The sequence below is a fragment of the Physeter macrocephalus genome, chromosome 14, assembly GCF_002837175.3.
Source record: "Physeter macrocephalus isolate SW-GA chromosome 14, ASM283717v5, whole genome shotgun sequence".
Taxonomy (NCBI): Eukaryota; Metazoa; Chordata; class Mammalia; order Artiodactyla; family Physeteridae; genus Physeter; species Physeter macrocephalus.
This window is the reverse complement of record NC_041227.1, coordinates 92,488,713-92,505,579: the sequence shown is the minus strand read 5'-3', so window position 1 is coordinate 92,505,579 and position 16,867 is coordinate 92,488,713. Positions and strand designations below refer to the sequence as shown.

Sequence of the window (16,867 nt, the reverse complement as noted above, 5' to 3'; positions counted from 1 at the left end):
ACTGGTTAAAGAAATCTTGGCATAGAAAAGAATACTAAGTGATCAACAAAAATGATTCCAAATAAGAATACATTAAAAGATACTACATGAAAAAAGTAAATTATAAATAACATGTATAATATGACCCCCAGTTTTTTTGTTAAAAAAAAAAGTGTGTGTTGTACCATAAGATGACCCCCAGTTTTTTTGTTAAAAAAAAAAGTGTGTGTTTGTACCATAAGTTAAATATGATTGTATATAATTAGCAAAAATAACAGTTGTGTTACCAGTTGGTAGAGGGATTGTGGATACGTTTTTCTTCTTTTTACTTGTCTACAAGGAACATACATTCTTCTTTCACTAAGAATGAGTTAAAAAATTTTTATATTCAACATAAAATCTCTCATATTTGTAGTTTATGCTTAGAATTTAGTTTTTACTATCTGACATTAAAACAAAAAACAAAAAACAACTACCTACACCTCTACACATACTTCATCTAGGTCAAAAGACTTCCTTCTGAGAAGCCACTTGTGGACTCTCCCCAGAGGCTCTCCCCTAGGGGATGTGATGCTAACACCTCCGCAGAGGGGTCAGTCTCTGAGTTTCCCCTGCTCAGCACAGGAGACCCTGCTCCCAGGGTCTGTGGGCACGACTTCCCCAGCCGAGCAACCACTACACAGGAATGTGAAGCAGAATGGACTGCTCTACTCTCCACACCTGGCCACAGACCCAACTGTTAAGCAGAGACTACGAGTTCCACAGTCCCCACCAGGGCAACAGGCAATGGGCTTTGTTTTCTATAAACAGACAGACAAGGAATAAGTTCAGGTTAAAAGACAGTCCTCGGAGGAAGAAAACTAGAAACCAGGCAGCGGGGAATGCTTCATACTCCTAAAAGCTTTTTTTGTAAGTTAACACATGGTGTCTGCTTCTCTCCAGTCACCTATTTATCACTCTCCTCCTTAGAGAAGGGAAAAAGCCCTGGCTGTTTTCCTAGTGCAGAGTTTTGTGGCTGGGGGGAAGGATGAAAGGGGGGAGGAAGGAGGGTGCTTTAAGCATGATGCAAACCATTTGGAGCTGAGTGAGAGCACTGCCAACACAAGCTGCACTATTTAAACAAGTGAGGAAATGATCGTATATACAACATGCCAGTGAGCGCACACACACACCAAAGGAAGTCGAGAGGGCTTTTTTTTTCAGGACGCAGAGCTGGATGTCAGCGGCTAAAAGGTCGATATTTTCCCTTAACACCCTTCTCAATGACTTAATCATGTTCCGTTTGCACAAAAAACTTCCCAAGAATAAAAAGGTCTGGAGAATTAAGAGGAGGGGTGAATGGGGAGGGATGTTTGGCCTGGGGCTGACCTTATCCGAGGTTTTCTCCACGTAGCAGGGGTCCTGAGGGGCAGCCAGCAAGGGTACAAAGCCCGAGAGAAGCCGATCCTCTTCCAGGATAAGGAGGGTGAGGTCATCGTCCGGGTCCTTGTACAGTGGCACCTCAGACTGATTCACTGCAGTCAGTATGTTACAGAAATCAGCCAGCATCGACCAGACATCCACAGCAACCCTGTGAGAAAGAAGGTAAGAAAAGAAGAGCAGCTCTAAAGAGGGACCAGTTAAAGTATTCTAAGCACTTGCGGGCAGGGAGGTACTCGTGGCACTTGCTGTCTACGGCTGGCATCTGCCAGGAAATCTAACCCAAAAAGCTAGGATACAAAATTGCACCCGTGGCCGTAATCTGGTGGGTGTGTGTCCATCTATGCAAAGTTGAAATTGATTAAGGGGAGGTTTTAATCCTAACCAGAAAGGAAAAAGAACTTGAGAATCAGCTGCCTAATGCAGGTCCTGTCACCTTTCCAGACAGTGTGCCTGAGACACTTATTCAAACACTCAAGACAACCAGTGCCTGAGGCAGCTCCCAGAATTCCCCTACTCCTGTCCAGCCAAGTATATGCCACACAGACAGCAACACGGTGCCAATCTCCCCTCCTCCCACACAGCCAGAGGGGCCAGTCACACCAGGCAAAGAGTCATGTGGTTATTACCTCCCACCCCAGTCCCCTACAATGCTTTAGAAATCTCTTCCTACGTATAAGTAGGAAAACAATCAAACACACCCACCAAAAACCACATTCCTGGCCTGCCAAGATCTTCCCAGGAAGGTAAAGCTTCCCATGCATTTCAGCCGACCAGCCAGTATCAGTGCTGTCTTGTCCATCCCTCTCCCTCTCCTCTCCCTCACCTGTGGAAGGTTAGATATAGGGTGACCAACTGTTCTGGTTTGCCTGGGATGTGCCCCAATTTTAGCACCCCAAGTCCCATGTCACCAGAAACCCCTCAGTCCTGGGCAAACTGGGACGGCTGCTCATTCCTAATTGCACGTCACCAAGTCCTGGTTGAACCTGAGAAATCTTGAAAAGGCAAAGTCTAGCTCTCCCCATTTCAAACTCCAGGGCAGAATCAGAAAAAGAAGGTGCATTTCTCTGTCACCCTGATTTGTCAAAAATCTACTGTGGTTCATATCCCTGCTTTGATGGGTGCTAACGATCCTTCAGAGCTTTCTTTTTTGCCCGCACAGGACGCAGCTCAAATAGCCAAGCTCAAATAGTCAGATCCAGGGCTTGCCGAATCTCTAGGCCCTGGGCTGTACAAGGCTTGGCCTTTCTTTTCCAGAAGACTACCTTAACCAGGGACTCTGGAACAGGGAGTGCCCTATGGATGCTAAGCTGTACTCTAAAAGGAGTGAGCTGCATAGAAGAACCAAGAAAAGCTTTACAATTAGGCTCAAGAGGTGGAGCAGCAAGAGGCAAGAAGCAAAGCGAGCTGTAAGAGCGAGAGCTACATCCTGGAATCTTCCCAGAGGAGCTACTGCGCATGAGCCAAATCTGCTAGGGAGGGGCCTCAGGCCTAAGCGATGTGTTTCTCCTGGAGACTGCGAGCCTCTGGGAGATGGCAGAGAAGAGGGCATTCAAGGGACATGGCCCTGAAGGTGATGCTGGGGGAGAAAGTGGGATCGAGGTGTGGGGACTCCTTGACTGGCTCCAGGTGGAAGGAGGCTGCACTGGTTTATTTACTGTAATCACTGCACTAGGAAAAGGCAATGAAATGAAACATCTTGTTTTCAAGAGTGTCCTGGGAACCAGGCGGAACACAGCTCCATTAATCATACAACGGCACATAATCAACACACATGTACTGCACAAGTAACTCGCCTCACAGGCTTTGCCCAGGAAAAAGAACATGTTTGGGAAGAATCACCGGAGGGACAAGAGTTTTCTAAAGCCTCTCTCTGCACAGACACCGACAACCAGGCTCATTCACAAAGCTCCATCTTTTGGCTCGGCTGAGTTTGGCTGTCAGAAATGTTTAAATATGGAAAAAAATAAACAGTTGCAACACGTTTCAGTGCAGAGATCTGCCTGAGCCCCTTTGTGATGTAATGGGAAACGCAGCATTCAGGCTACCAGCTGTAGAATAAACAGAACTTCGAGGGTTAAAAGGAACTGAACTTTCCACGACCCCATCTGCAGAGAAGAAAATAATAAGAGGAATGATGCACTGCCCCACAGCTCTGATAGTTTATCCTCCGGTCCCGGCTGCAGAGACAAGCACCGGATGTGATAGGGCTGCTCAGGGCCGCCTCCGAGGTTAGCGCTGCCCATGGGAGACGCACAGGGAGGCTCTTCCAGCTCCCCGCTTCCTCCCCCAGTGCCCTGCTGGCCACTTGAGCCCACTGCCTGAGTCTGATCCCACAGCGCTGGTGAGCTCTGGCCAACAGGCACTGCTCGGCTGCAGAGCAGCAATTTGGAAAATAAACAGGAAAGACGACAGTGAGAAGGAAGAAGGTGAAAAGTCTCCCAGCTGAATTCTTGGCTTGGGGGCCTTGGTTGGTGCTGTGCAGGTCAAGGCTGCTTCAGGACGTAGATGGGGGTGGGGGGGTGAGGGCAGCAGCATCTCCAGCCAGGGAGAGGCAGCAGAAAATTACCCACGGCTGCCACAGTGGGAGGCCCCACATCCCTCTCTCATCCTCCCACCCCTACCATCTTGGATCCAAGACGAAGGAGTATGTGGTACCATGTGGTTCTCATTACCATGCTCCCTGTCCCCTAAGGCTCAGATAAACCAAAACTGACTCCTCCCAGCGGCTGCTGGCCACTACTAGGGACCCCTGCCCACATCTGCCTTTTGCCCATTACCACCCACCTTGTGCCAAAACCTTAAGACTCACTGCAAAAATGAAGTGGATGAGTGTTCCTACCCTAGTATTGATTTGTAAGATAGCAGCTGATGCCAAAAGATGTAGGAAGTATCCTGAGTTCCCAACTCAGAAATGTAAAGTGGCCCGAGGGCCAAGCTAGACTGAGCAGAACCAAGGGAATACACAAAATGCTCCGATGAAGGGTCATTTCGGCCCTGATCCCGTCAGACTGGTGTGTGATTCTGAGTGGCCACTTTCTTCTGGTATTGCAGTAGGACGGCCCCCGATCACTTCACATATCATCAGTTCTCTCCTCTCTCACTGAGCACCACGAACATGAACACAACTGACTGGGCACCCATGGAGCATACAGTGACCCCCACAGAGGGTGGGGCGGAGGCGAGTGTCAGGAAACGAATACTAAAAGGAAGAGGTACTCTGAAAAACTAGGTGAGATGTCTGAACTCAGAAGTTAAGACATTTGCAGAAGTATGAGGTGATTCCTGGAACCTGGGCAACATCACCTCAGCTTACCCCGATCAGGCCTCTGGGCTGAGAGGTCAGTTCCATGGGTGAACACAGGGTTTCCCGTCTGAGCAGAAGGGGAAAAGTTAGCCTTTTCCTGCTCTAGTCCTTATCCCAGCTGGGAGTGCCTTCCAACCTTCACCCCAATCTAGTCCTTGGATTCTAAGGATTCAAGGTTGGCCTGGGCCAAGGAGCCCAAAGTCAAGTTCTGGTGGCCGAGAGGAACTTTAAACAGCTCCCAATCTTCTAGAAATGCCTGGGAAATGACTCCCCAAAAGAGTTTTCAGACATTCTCAAGCCACCTTTGGTTCTAAATGGACCCTCTAGAGTGCTATAGGCTTGGGCAAGTCCCTCTGGCTTGTTGTGGTCCCAACTCATACTTTGGGGAAGCTCCCAGAGTCCAAAAAAATCCCACCAAACAGACACAAGGCAGCCAGAGAACACGAAACTGCATCCAGTGAGTCTGTTCATGGCTCTCAGAATGGTGGCAAGGGAGCCTCTCAAGCAGCTGTGATGTGACTAGCGAGCAGGGATCAGCAGTCGTAGGGTGACCCGGTGGCCCAACCCCACAGAACACACCACACACCAGGAAAGCAGACCTCTGGCTGGAGTCTGAACACCAGATCCTAGCTTGGGACAGACCAGCAGTGGCTAGTTATAGGTACGCACTCAGGACCAAGGCTCACCCACTTCCCCACAGACATGCATTCACTTACTCCACCAGGAAAGGAAAAAAATAAGAGTTAATTTACTTTTTATTGCCTCAGAATTCCAAGGTTTAATGTAGCTGTCAGTTTGAGTGCAGTGCAGCTGCCGGCCGATACAGTGCAGCCCAGGCCAGCCCAGGTGACTAGGGAAACACATTTCACAGAAATGAACCAATACACACACTGCTGGCTGGTTGTTTGAGGGGATATTGACTTGGGGAATCAGATTAAACCTTCAGGCTGGGGTTAGTTCTGCAAACAGCATTAGAAAAGCAGCTTCAGTCCAAGGAACTGAGAAGTCCTGATCTCAGGTGGACCAGTGGGTTTCTGTGTTTCTACCATTTTGGAGTTTTCTCATACAATCTGTTACTCAACTACGTCATGCTCAGAAAGATTAAGGTGTGAGATATGCGAGGCAAGTTATACCACAACAACCTATCTCTTTCCTAGAACTCAGAAAGAAAGGCAGATCTGCCAGCTTTATAGGGAAGAGGTCAAGAATGAACCCTTCTGCAAACTCCATCCGAGGACGGGACTGAAGGAGGAAGACAGTTTGGAGAATGGAGTACCAAGGCCCGACCAGGGCTCAGGCCATCCTTCTGGCAAGTCTAAGGAGGACTGAGCCCTCACACACCCCTTCGTATTTTTACTGGGGGAACAGGCTGACTGGTGATTAATATCAAGTACAATGACCCCATGTTACAAGCCTGCAGGGGCCTGTGGAGGTGGCCATTTCCTGTGTAATACCAGCTTGTTTAAACACTAACATTCAAACTCCACAGCTGCAGAACAAACCCGGAAAGAGGTGAGTGAGAAGAAGCCCTGCATTGTGTTTTGGAGCTACGGAAGATCAGAGAAGTAGTACAGATGGGAAACGAGTTGGGTCTTTTGGTTCCTGGGGTGAGACGCTCTGGAAATAGAGCTAAGATGGCATAGAAACTAGGCGCAAAGAAACTGAAAAAGAGAAAGTCCATGGACTATAAACACAAAAAGGGAAAGGCAAAAGGCCACAGCAAGAGAAATGCTCTTAAGATATGTAATATCCTCTTTTTAAAACCTGTTTGCCTATGGACCATCATATTATAGCCCACAACTCTTCACGCGGGGTTCAATGGCCAGCGTAAGACCACTGTAGCCCTGGAGGACTTCCCACTCAACTGGACAAAACTGTAGGAAGTGAGCAGATAATAACAGAAATGGACCTGAATCCAACAAGTCTGGTAGAGTCAAAAGAATAGTACCTGGGTTTGAAATAGCTTAGCAAGCTCCTTGGAAAGCCAGGATGTCATGCCAACTCTGTTCTCAGTAGGCCGAGGATCTGGTTCTGGTATCAGGGCTAGGCAGCTCAACAGAATGGGGAGAGACTGGGGGAGGGTAGGAGGAGAACTATGCAGCTCCCTCTGAGATTTAGGAACTACAGTGTATTTTCCAGATGCCACCATGATATAAACTGGAGACACAGTTATCAGGGATCACTATTCTAGGAGTTAAGACATGGGCAGCAAGATACCATCCTCCAAGAATAATAGCTGCTTATTAGGTGACCACTAAAATATACAAGACTCAGTTAAAGAAGATCCTTTCTGCCTTCCTAATTTATACAAACAAGTCATCTTGGGCCCTTGGAAGAGTGCCCAACTTAAATTAATTCTGCCCAATAGGGCAAAATCAATCTGCAGCTCAGTCACCCTGCACTACTCGAAGAACACAAACTTCATGTTCTAAGCAGTGCAGCTGGAGCCCTATGGCCAACAACAGGTCACGGTAACCTCATTCCAGGATTTCTCAAGTACCTCTAACTGTGCCTCCCTCAACCTCTCTCTAGGTCAGTGCCTATTTGACTTCGGTTCTCCCAAGCTACACTCAGATGTATAGCCTCTGTCGCATCACTGTGGTGTGTTAAACCCATCAGCACTGTGTGTTTGGGAAAGAGCAGCCCCCAGGGGACCCTGACATCGCCACGGCATGAGTGGAGCCCTCGGCGGCCTCCCTGGTGCCGATTCTCACGGTTCCTGCCTCTCTAAAGTTTTAGCTGTAACCACTCCAACACGTCTTCTTAGTTTAGCACACACTGGACCCAAATAACCTCAGCCCAGAGCTGGAAAGTACTCTCCCTGGGGTCAGCGGCTGTACCCTGCTGGGGTCAGACTGGAGCCTTGGGCCAACACCCCTTCCTCTCACAAGAAGTCCTGTGGGAGGAGTGGGGAGGGGACAGCGGCTCCTGCCGTGGGAGAGATCACGTGTGCCCCACACTCAGCACTTGGAGGAAGAGGAACCCCCTGGTGCCAGGCTATAGTGCTGACGCCCCAACCCGGAGCCAGGGAGACTGGGTGGGGAGCCAGGGTAGCAAAGGGGCTTCCCACAGTCACCACCACTTCCTTCAGGGAAGTGCTGATGGACTATTACTTAGTGACCTCCCAAAATGCCCTTCTGGGAAGACGTATTAAGCGTCCTTGAAGGGGTGCCGATTAGACTTGGGATTAGTGCTTATTTCAGAACTGCCCTATGAGGGTGAGTGAATGAGCTGCTTTTTAACTCAAGAATTTCTATCTCATCTACAGGGTCAACACATGTAGGCTCCCTGCGGAAATGAGCTTACTGCATACTCTCTCCATATCCCCACGTCTCCCTATGTGACGGCACCTCAGAGGGCTCCCTACAAGCCCTTTCCAGCATGCTCTGTAGACTATACAAGACAAGCCATGGAAAAGCAGCAAGTCCAGGAATTTCTGGAGTTTTTTTTTTTTTTTTTTTTTTTTTAAACAGTGCTCCAATCCAACAGTGTGATAAATGCATCCGAGCTACAATTAGGAAGATATATAGCATCAGAATGCGAAGGTCTGGGCAGCCTGGTGAAACGCGGGCTCTCCAGAGCCCCAGCTATGTTTCCCATTATGTAACCCTGGTCATGGGCAGACAGCCAGACTCCAAATGAAAAAGAGACTCTGGCTTGGCACTGGTTCTATTTTCCTATCCTCATTCGGGGTCAGCGCAGTGTCATACAGCTGCAGAGAAAGCTCTGGGGATTAAACCTGGGAAAGCCTCCAAGACCAGGACCTGGGTTCAAGTACCAGCTGAAAGCAATAAACCAACTGCCACAGCTGGGCTAGGTTTGGATGTTCTCAAAGTCCCCTGACTCTTTCACTTACTGAGAACTAGAGATCAGGATGAGGGAGGATTTGGCTTCAGCAGAGACTATGAAATGAAGTAGGTTGTCCCACTGCCCCAGCCTTGCCAAAGGTCCTGGGGGGCAAGGGGGCTATGCATAGGCTCGTGGAAGCCTGTTGCTCTGCTCCTCTCCACCACCTGACATTCACAACTTGCCTCATGCTCCCTTGGTAAAGCAGGGAGTAGCTGCCCCTCCCCTCTAACAAGAGGCCTGGCACAGAAACTGTGCTCCCCACTCCACCCCCACCCCCCTAAGTAGATGGCCCCTCCAAACACTGTGGTCTGTTCTAACCAGACCAAAGCACTCTACACTGCCTTTTACAGTGGCTCAAGGCAACTTTCCACACCCTGCTACAATCCTCTGTACCAAAATCTCCTGGGATATAAAGCCATCCTATTACGACTCCTAACAGATACAAATGGGAAGTCAACGTACTTATGTGCCGACTCCAGCACACACACCTACTAAGTGCCACTGTTGTGGGAAGGCACAGACAGCCCTGAAATCCTGCCCTTGTCACTCTGCAGTGTCAGTGAAGTTCTGTCATCATCATTCTAAGTGGTCCATATGTGCCTAAGTGGCTACTGCCTAGGAAAAGAAAACTTGACCAGAAAGAAGAGGAATATGGGCAGAGGGGAGAGAACCAAGGAGACTACTGATGCGCTTTAGAATTCCCCTGAAAAAGTGGAGGTGCTTCGAAATGACTAACTGTGCAAGGAAAGATGGTAAGACAATGAAAGACAGAAAGGGAATGAAGGGAGCAAGACTAAACAAGGGTCCAAATGTGTCAAGGAGACAATTTGGGAGTAGGGAATTCCTGGAGGAGAAGCAAGCTACAATGTAGGCTATCTGATCACCTTATCATAGGATCGGTGAGGAATCTGTCTTTGCAGAGAACAAATGCAGGCGAAGACCAATGAAAACATGCAAAGGAGAGGCGTTAAGTGGAAGCCATTTCCTTCCTACTCTCTTGAGAGCGTTCCTAAACCCTCCAAAATGAAGAGCAGCACAAGGACCTTAAGAGTGTGAGAGGGATGACTGTTCTGACATCTACAGAACGATCTGGAGTATGTTATTCCCTACAGCCTTAAAAGAGAAGGCTCCACAGTACGGGAGATCAGTGGGTACAAGATGTCACTTTGAAACCTACAGAAGAACCACCATACCTTGCCAATCTCTCAACCACAGTATTCACTCGGTGAGTGTCAGGCAGTTACATGAGAAACTAGAAAGAAGGGAGGTAAACTCTTATTCCACTTTCCACTGCTTGGATCTGAAGGCTATGAGGTGGGATGACCCTCAGTGGTGGTCAGACCAGGTTTGCTCTGTCCAACAGTGGCACCAGCCCTCAAACCACCATGCCTTATGGTCAGGCCCCAGGATGGCAGAGCCCCTCCTTTATGCTTAAGCTTGCATTCCAGAGACAACCAACCACTGATCCTGAACGCAAAGGGAGGCAGTGCAGAAGGGGACTCTATTTTCTACCACACTGACTTCTCTAGCCTAAACTGGACTCATCAAAAAGTGAGTTACAGCTACAGGAACTTGTTAACTAAGCAATCAGATTCAACATGTTATTTGGTCAGATTTGCTATCCTTGTGCAGAAAAGTCTGAAAAGCCTAAGCAAATTTAATTCGAGTGTCCCAACCCCCTCTGCCTTTCTGTAGCCTTGGAGGTGAAGTCCAGCTGGGGATGGACGTAACTTGGACCACGTGCCCAGCTGCAGATTGAGCCCTTGCCCAAAGATGGGCAGCAGCTTGCATGAGCCGGCAATGGGCCATTTGCTCCAGCATCCACAGAGAAAACAGATTCAGCACCTCAAGCAAATGAAGCCCAGCACTTCCTGTGTGAGGTTTCCATTTCCTCAGCCAAACAAAAGCCAAAGGGAGCAGCAGAGAGAGGAGGGATAAAGGGAGACAGGTCAAAGAAGAGAGTTAGCAGGCCTGATGGCCAGGATATGGGTAAACAGGGGCTGGGTGGACCATATCTAAGGTTGTGAGGTGGGGTGACCCAGGGAAGGCCCAAGCTCCAGGGACAGATGGTCTGCCTCCCCACCCCCCGAGAGGAAGGGAGGAACACTCCGTGACCCCTGCACATGCTCAGAAGCAGTGGCTTCAGATACTTGGAGAGCAGAGCCCTTCCTTGTCAGTTTCTTTCCAAAACTGCAAATTGCCTAGTCGGCATCTTAGATTAACGGCCTGAAAACTCTGAGGCTGTACATGTTAACTCTTCAGTGAACACTGCTGGGAAACAGCTGCCCCCTAGCCAGCAGATTGGTCTGTTCCCTTGTGTGTCCACAGCTCCCCAGCTCAGGCTCAACCCTGGCTCACGAGGCCTCAGCCTGGACTGCATTTGGAAACCTAGAAGGGTTCACAGGAAAGATGCAAAGATTTGTTTGATGCTGTGAGCATCACTCACATGGTTACAGAGCTAGAGCTCGGGGGGCCTGGGGAGGGCAGGCTTAATGGTCCAGGGGTGCTTCCTGGGGTGAGGAGCAAGGAAGAAATGGGACGAAGGAAATGTAGGAAAGAGTCAGACTATATAGTCCACACAGAAAGGTCTAACTGATGGCCAGAAATCTCTGCTGCAGTCTTCCCTCTGTAGGTCACCCATGAGTCTGCGAGACTCACATGGCTGGTCCCCAGCCCAGAGAAGCACCCCTCCCCACTTCCTAGAAATGCCACTGGCACCATCCTAGGTATCCATCCTCCATCCTCCAGCATTTTCCCCATCCCAGGGAAAAGCACTGGAGAAGAATGATGAGATGCTGGGTGTGGATGCTTGTTCCCAAACACACATATATACACCCAACACAGAGCCTGAAGGAACTCTGAGTGCACTACACCTGCCAGAGACCACAATACAGCGGATGGGGGAGGGAGGAATGGAGGGAGGGGAGAAAGGGAGAAGGAAAAGTTAAACAGAGAGAAAGAGAGACAGAAACACCAAGGGAGAGACAGCTAGGAAGAGAGAAAGAGTAAGGGAGAGGGAGGGAGAGAGATGGACAGTCAACAGAGTTGACCAGAAACAGGCACCTACGTGCACACACATTAGGACACTCTTACGCAAACACAAACACACACACACAGTGACCCTAACACACAGAAGAACAAGACACATAGGAACGTGGATATAGATGAGGAGCCGGCAAACTTTTTCTATAATGGGATAGAGGGTAAATAGTTCTGGCTCTGCAGACCATACGGTCTCTGTCACAACTACTCAACTCCACTGCTGCAGTGTGAAAGCAGCCATAGACAAAGTGTAAACAAACAAGCATGGCTGTGTTCCAATACAACTTTATGGACACTGAAATGGGACTTCCATATACTTTTCATAAGTCATGAAGTCTTACTCTTTTTATTTTATTTTTTCAACCATTTAAAAATGTAAGCCATTCTGAGCTCATGGGCCATAGCTTGCTGACCCCTGAAACAGATACACAAACAGCAGAGAGAGACAAACAGAGTCAGGCAAAGAGGCAGGCAGGGACAAGCCAAGGCAAGCTGAGACAGGCAGGAGGGACAGGCAGAGGCAGGCAGGGAGACACAGGTGAGGCAGGTGAATACAGGCAGCCCCTGTATCCACATATACAGAAATCCCCTGCCCCGCAACAGAGAGACCTAGACTGACACACAGAGTCATACTCACAGACAAATATGGACACGGACACAGGCAGTCTCGGGCACAGACACTCAGGAACATATACAAACACTCCCACAGGACACAGCCACCCACACGCAGAGAGACATGGACAGGACCAAAGCAGACACGGACTGACATGGTCCAAGAATCAGACATAGACATATATATGAACACACAGACATGGAGACAGACACACAGTGAAACAGATTCCTCATGGGGACACAGGAACCCTGTAAAGAGATCCACACACAAGGATAGACAGAGACGCAGACACAGATATGGACACAGCACATGGACACACATACATAGACAGACGTGGAAAGGCACACCAAAAGAGCCTTCAATAGACAAATCCCCAGGGACGGACGGACGGACGCACGCACACACACACACACACACACACACACACACACACCCTCACACTCAGACACACATAGACAACCAGACCCAAACAGGCACACCCAGATCTACAACTCACACATCACTACAAACACAAGAAATAGCCTGATCTGGCTGCACAGCAACGTGAATGTACCATGCCACTGACTGTATGCTTAAAAATGGTTAAGATGGCAAACTTTGCCACATATATATTTTACCACACGTCATATGGACACACAAAGAGATATACAGAGAAACACCCAGCAGACACACATACTCCCCAGACCAACACATCCCACATCAACACAAAGAGACAGGGAGAGGGGGCGGGATGTGCTGCGGGGACAGGGATGAAGTGAGTGGGAGAGAGGGGTGCGTGCTCTCACCATTCCCCACATACTACAACGTCGTGAGAGGAAGGCAAGGAGACAGAGTGCGCAGGACAGCACGAGTAGCAGCAAGAGCCTAAGAGATGCACAGAGATAAACGAAAAGGGAGAGAAAGAAACAAAGTCTCTCACACACACTGACTGACACCCACCCAGACTCAGCAGGTAGCTGCCGAGACAGTGAGTATGGACAGTATGCAGTAAAAATTAGCAAGATCAAGGGGAAGGAACGAAACAGAACAAGCTATGGTGTGAGAGAGAGAGAGAGACTGAGAGGAGGAGGAACAGGCTGGAGAACAGGCAAAAACAACCTAATACGTCAGAGGACGAGGAAGGTGTTAAGGGAAGGGGAAACCCGAAGTTCAAATGAAGAGGGAAGACAGACACAAGCGGGCTGCGGGACTGGGGCTGTGGGAACACGGGTGGGCAAGGCTGACTCACTGTGAGGGCAGATCCAGGGATGCAGGCGGAGGATTCCAGGTGTCTGGGTAGCCGAGCATCCAGTCTGACCAGACTTTCACACTGGGGAGCAGTTCCTTCAGGTCCGGGACGAAGGAAGACACCTTGATGTCATCTTGATCCTCCTCTTCCTCAGGACAGGACAGCTGAGCTGCAGAGGCAAAGGGTGAGACCTGGGCCTAGATCTGCTGTGGCCCCCGCGTGAGGCCTGGGGCACTGGGAGGGCAGCAAGCTCTTAGGGAAGGGAGACCAAGTCCACAGGAGAGCTGGGCCCAGAAGCGAAGGACAAGTGCCAGCAACTGAGAGGGTTCTGAAAAGCAGGACAAAGAGAGAACCAGGGCACTGGGTCTGCCCTGCAGACAGCTGTCTCTGCTCCACCTGTGGCCTGGCTGTAGCTGCTACCCTGACCTCCAGCCCCTGCCCCCACCCACTTTTACCCTTCCTCCAGCACAGTGCTGAGATGGCCCCAGGGTTCATGCCCAAACGTACGACCTGAATTTGATGGTGAGGACGCATCAGAGAAACCCAAATTTTAGGGCGTTCTACAAAGTAAATCTCCTGTACACTTCAAAAATGTTAAGACCATGAAGGACAAAGGAAGACCGAAAAACCATTCCAGATTGCAGGAGACTAAAGAGACATGACATCTAAATGCAAAGTGTGATCTTGGAATGGATCCTAGACCAGAAAGAAACGTTTTTCTTAAAATTCTTTTTGGGACAACTGGTACAAACTCAATAAGGCCTGTAGATTCAATAATAGTACTGTATCAATGCTGGCTTCCTGATTGTGATATGAGTACTGTGATATAAGAGAATGTCCTCATGACTAGGAAATACACAGTCAAGTATTTGGGGGGAAAAAGCTACCATGTCCGTAACTTACAATCAAATGGTTCATAAAAAAAAAATAACAGGGACTTCCCTGGTGGCGCAGTGGTTAAGATTCCACCTGCCAATGCAGGGGACATGGGTTCGAGCCCTCGTCCAGGAAGATCCCACATGCTGCGGAGCAACTAAGCCCGTGTGCCACAACTACTGAGCCGGCCCTCCAGAGCCCGTGAGCCACAACTACTGAGCCTGCGTGCTGCAACTACTAAAGCCCACACGCCTAGAGCCCGTGCTCCGCAACAAGAAGCCCGTGCACCACAACAAAGAGTAGCCCCTGCTCGCCGCAACTAGAGAAAGCCCATGCACAGCAACAAAGATCCAACACAGCCAAAAATAAAACAAAAAAAATAAATTTAAAAAATAAATAACAGGCCTTCCCTGGTGGTGCAGTGGTTGAGAGTCCGCCTGCTGATGCAGGGGACACGGGTCTGTGCCCCGGGCTGGGAAGATCCCACATGCCGCGGAGCGGCTAGGCCCGTGAGCCATGGCCGCTGAGCCTGCGTGTCCGGAGCCTGTGCTCCGCAACAGGAGAGGCCACAACAGTGAGAGGTCCGCGTACCGCAAAAAAATACATGAATAAAAATAAATAAATAAATAACAATAACCATTAGGTATAGGTGTGTGTGTGGAAAGAGAGAGAACTTAAAGCAAATATGGTAAAATGTTATCAATTAGGGAATCTGGGTGAAGGGTATGTATGAGAGCTGTTAGTATTATTCTTGCAACTTTTCTGTAAATTTGAAATTGTTTCCAAATAGTTACCCCTACCGTCCCTCCAAAAAACAGGCAGTCCCAGAGGCTAGAGACATTCACAAAAGCTGATGCGGGGTTCAAGACGGCGAAGTAGAAGGACGTGCGCTCACTCCCTCTTGCGAGAGCACCGGAATCACAACTAACTGCTGAACAATCATCAACAGGAAGACACTGGAACTCACCAAAAAAGATACCCCACACCCAAAGACAAAGGAGAAGCCACAATGAGATGGTAGGAGGGGCGCAATCACAATAACATCAAATCCCATGACTGCTGGGTGGGTGACTCACAAACTGGAGAACACTTACACCACAGAAGTCCACCCACTGGAGTGAAGGTTCTGAGCCACACGTCAGGCTTCCCAACCTGGGGGTCTGGCAACAGGAGGAGGAATTCCTAGAGAATGAGACTTTGAAGGCTAGTGGGATTTGACTGCAGGACTTCTACGGGACTGGGGAAAACAGAGACTCTGCTCTTGGAGGGCACACACAAAGAAGTGTGCGCATCGGGACCCAGGGGAAGGAGCAGTGACCCCACAGGAGACTGAACCAGACCTACCTGCCTGTGTTGGAGGGTCTCCTGCAGAGGTGGGGGGGTGGCTCACCGTGGGGACAAGGACACTGGCAGCAGGAGTTCTTCTGGGAAGTACTCTTTGGGTGAGCCCTCGGAGAGTCTGCCATTAGCCCCACCAAAGAGCCACAGGCTCCAGTGCTGGGTAGCCTCAGGCCAAACAACCAACAGGGAGGGAACTCAGCCCCACACATCAGCAGACAAGCAGATTACAGTTTTACTGAGCTCTGCCCCCCAGAGCAACACCCAGCTCTACCCACCACCAGTCCCTCCCATCAGGAAGCTTGCAAAAGCCTCTTAGATAGCCTCATGTACCAGATGGCAAGACAGCAGAAGCAAGAAGAACTACAATCCTGTAGCCTGTGGAAGGAAAACCACATTCACAGAAAGATAGACAAAATGAAAAGGCAGAGGACTATGTACCAGATGAAGGAACAAGATAAAACCCCAGAAAAACAACTAAATGAAGTGGAGATAGGCAACCTTCCAGAAAAAGAATTCAGAATAATGATAGTGAAGATGATCCAGGACCTCAGAAAATGAATGGAGGCAAAGATCAAGAAGATGCAAGAAATGAAGACCTAGAAGAATTAAAGAACAAACACCTAGAAGAATTAAAGAACAAACAAACAGAGAGGAACAATAACAAACACCTAGAAGAATTAAAGAACAAACACCTAGAAGAATTAAAGAACAAACACCTAGAAGAATTAAAGAACAAACACCTAGAAGAATTAAAGAACAAACACCTAGAAGAATTAAAGAACAAACACCTAGAAGAATTAAAGAACAAACACCTAGAAGAATTAAAGAACAAACACCTAGAAGAATTAAAGAACAAACACCTAGAAGAATTAAAGAACAAACACCTAGAAGAATTAAAGAACAAACACCTAGAAGAATTAAAGAACAAACACCTAGAAGAATTAAAGAACAAACACCTAGAAGAATTAAAGAACAAACAAACAGAGAGGAACAATACAATAACTGAAATGAAAAATACACCAGAAGGCATCAACAGCAGAATAACTGAGGCAGAAGAACGGATAAGTGACCTGGAAGACAGAATGGTGGAATTCATTGCCACAGAACAGAATAAAGAAAAAAGAATGAAAAGAAATGAAGACAGCATAAGAGACCTCTGGGACAACATTAAACGCAACAACATTCACATTATAGGGGTCCCAGAAGGAGAAGA

The 16,867-nt window shown here is 48.7% G+C and overlaps 1 protein-coding gene across 1 annotated transcript in view; it reads right to left on the bottom strand.

Annotated features, from left to right (window-relative positions):
* Nucleotides 1-975: 975 nt before the first annotated feature.
* LOC114483896 (telomerase-binding protein EST1A) overlaps nt 976-16,867 on the bottom strand; it is a 97,966-nt gene continuing 82,074 nt past the window's right edge. Inside the window, exons 12-13 of the mRNA XM_028498305.2 lie at nt 13,438-13,606; nt 976-1,549 (exon numbers count right to left, since the gene is read on the bottom strand). Coding sequence (XP_028354106.2) covers nt 976-1,549; nt 13,438-13,606 — 743 coding nt within the window. The remainder of the gene's footprint in view (nt 1,550-13,437; nt 13,607-16,867) is intronic.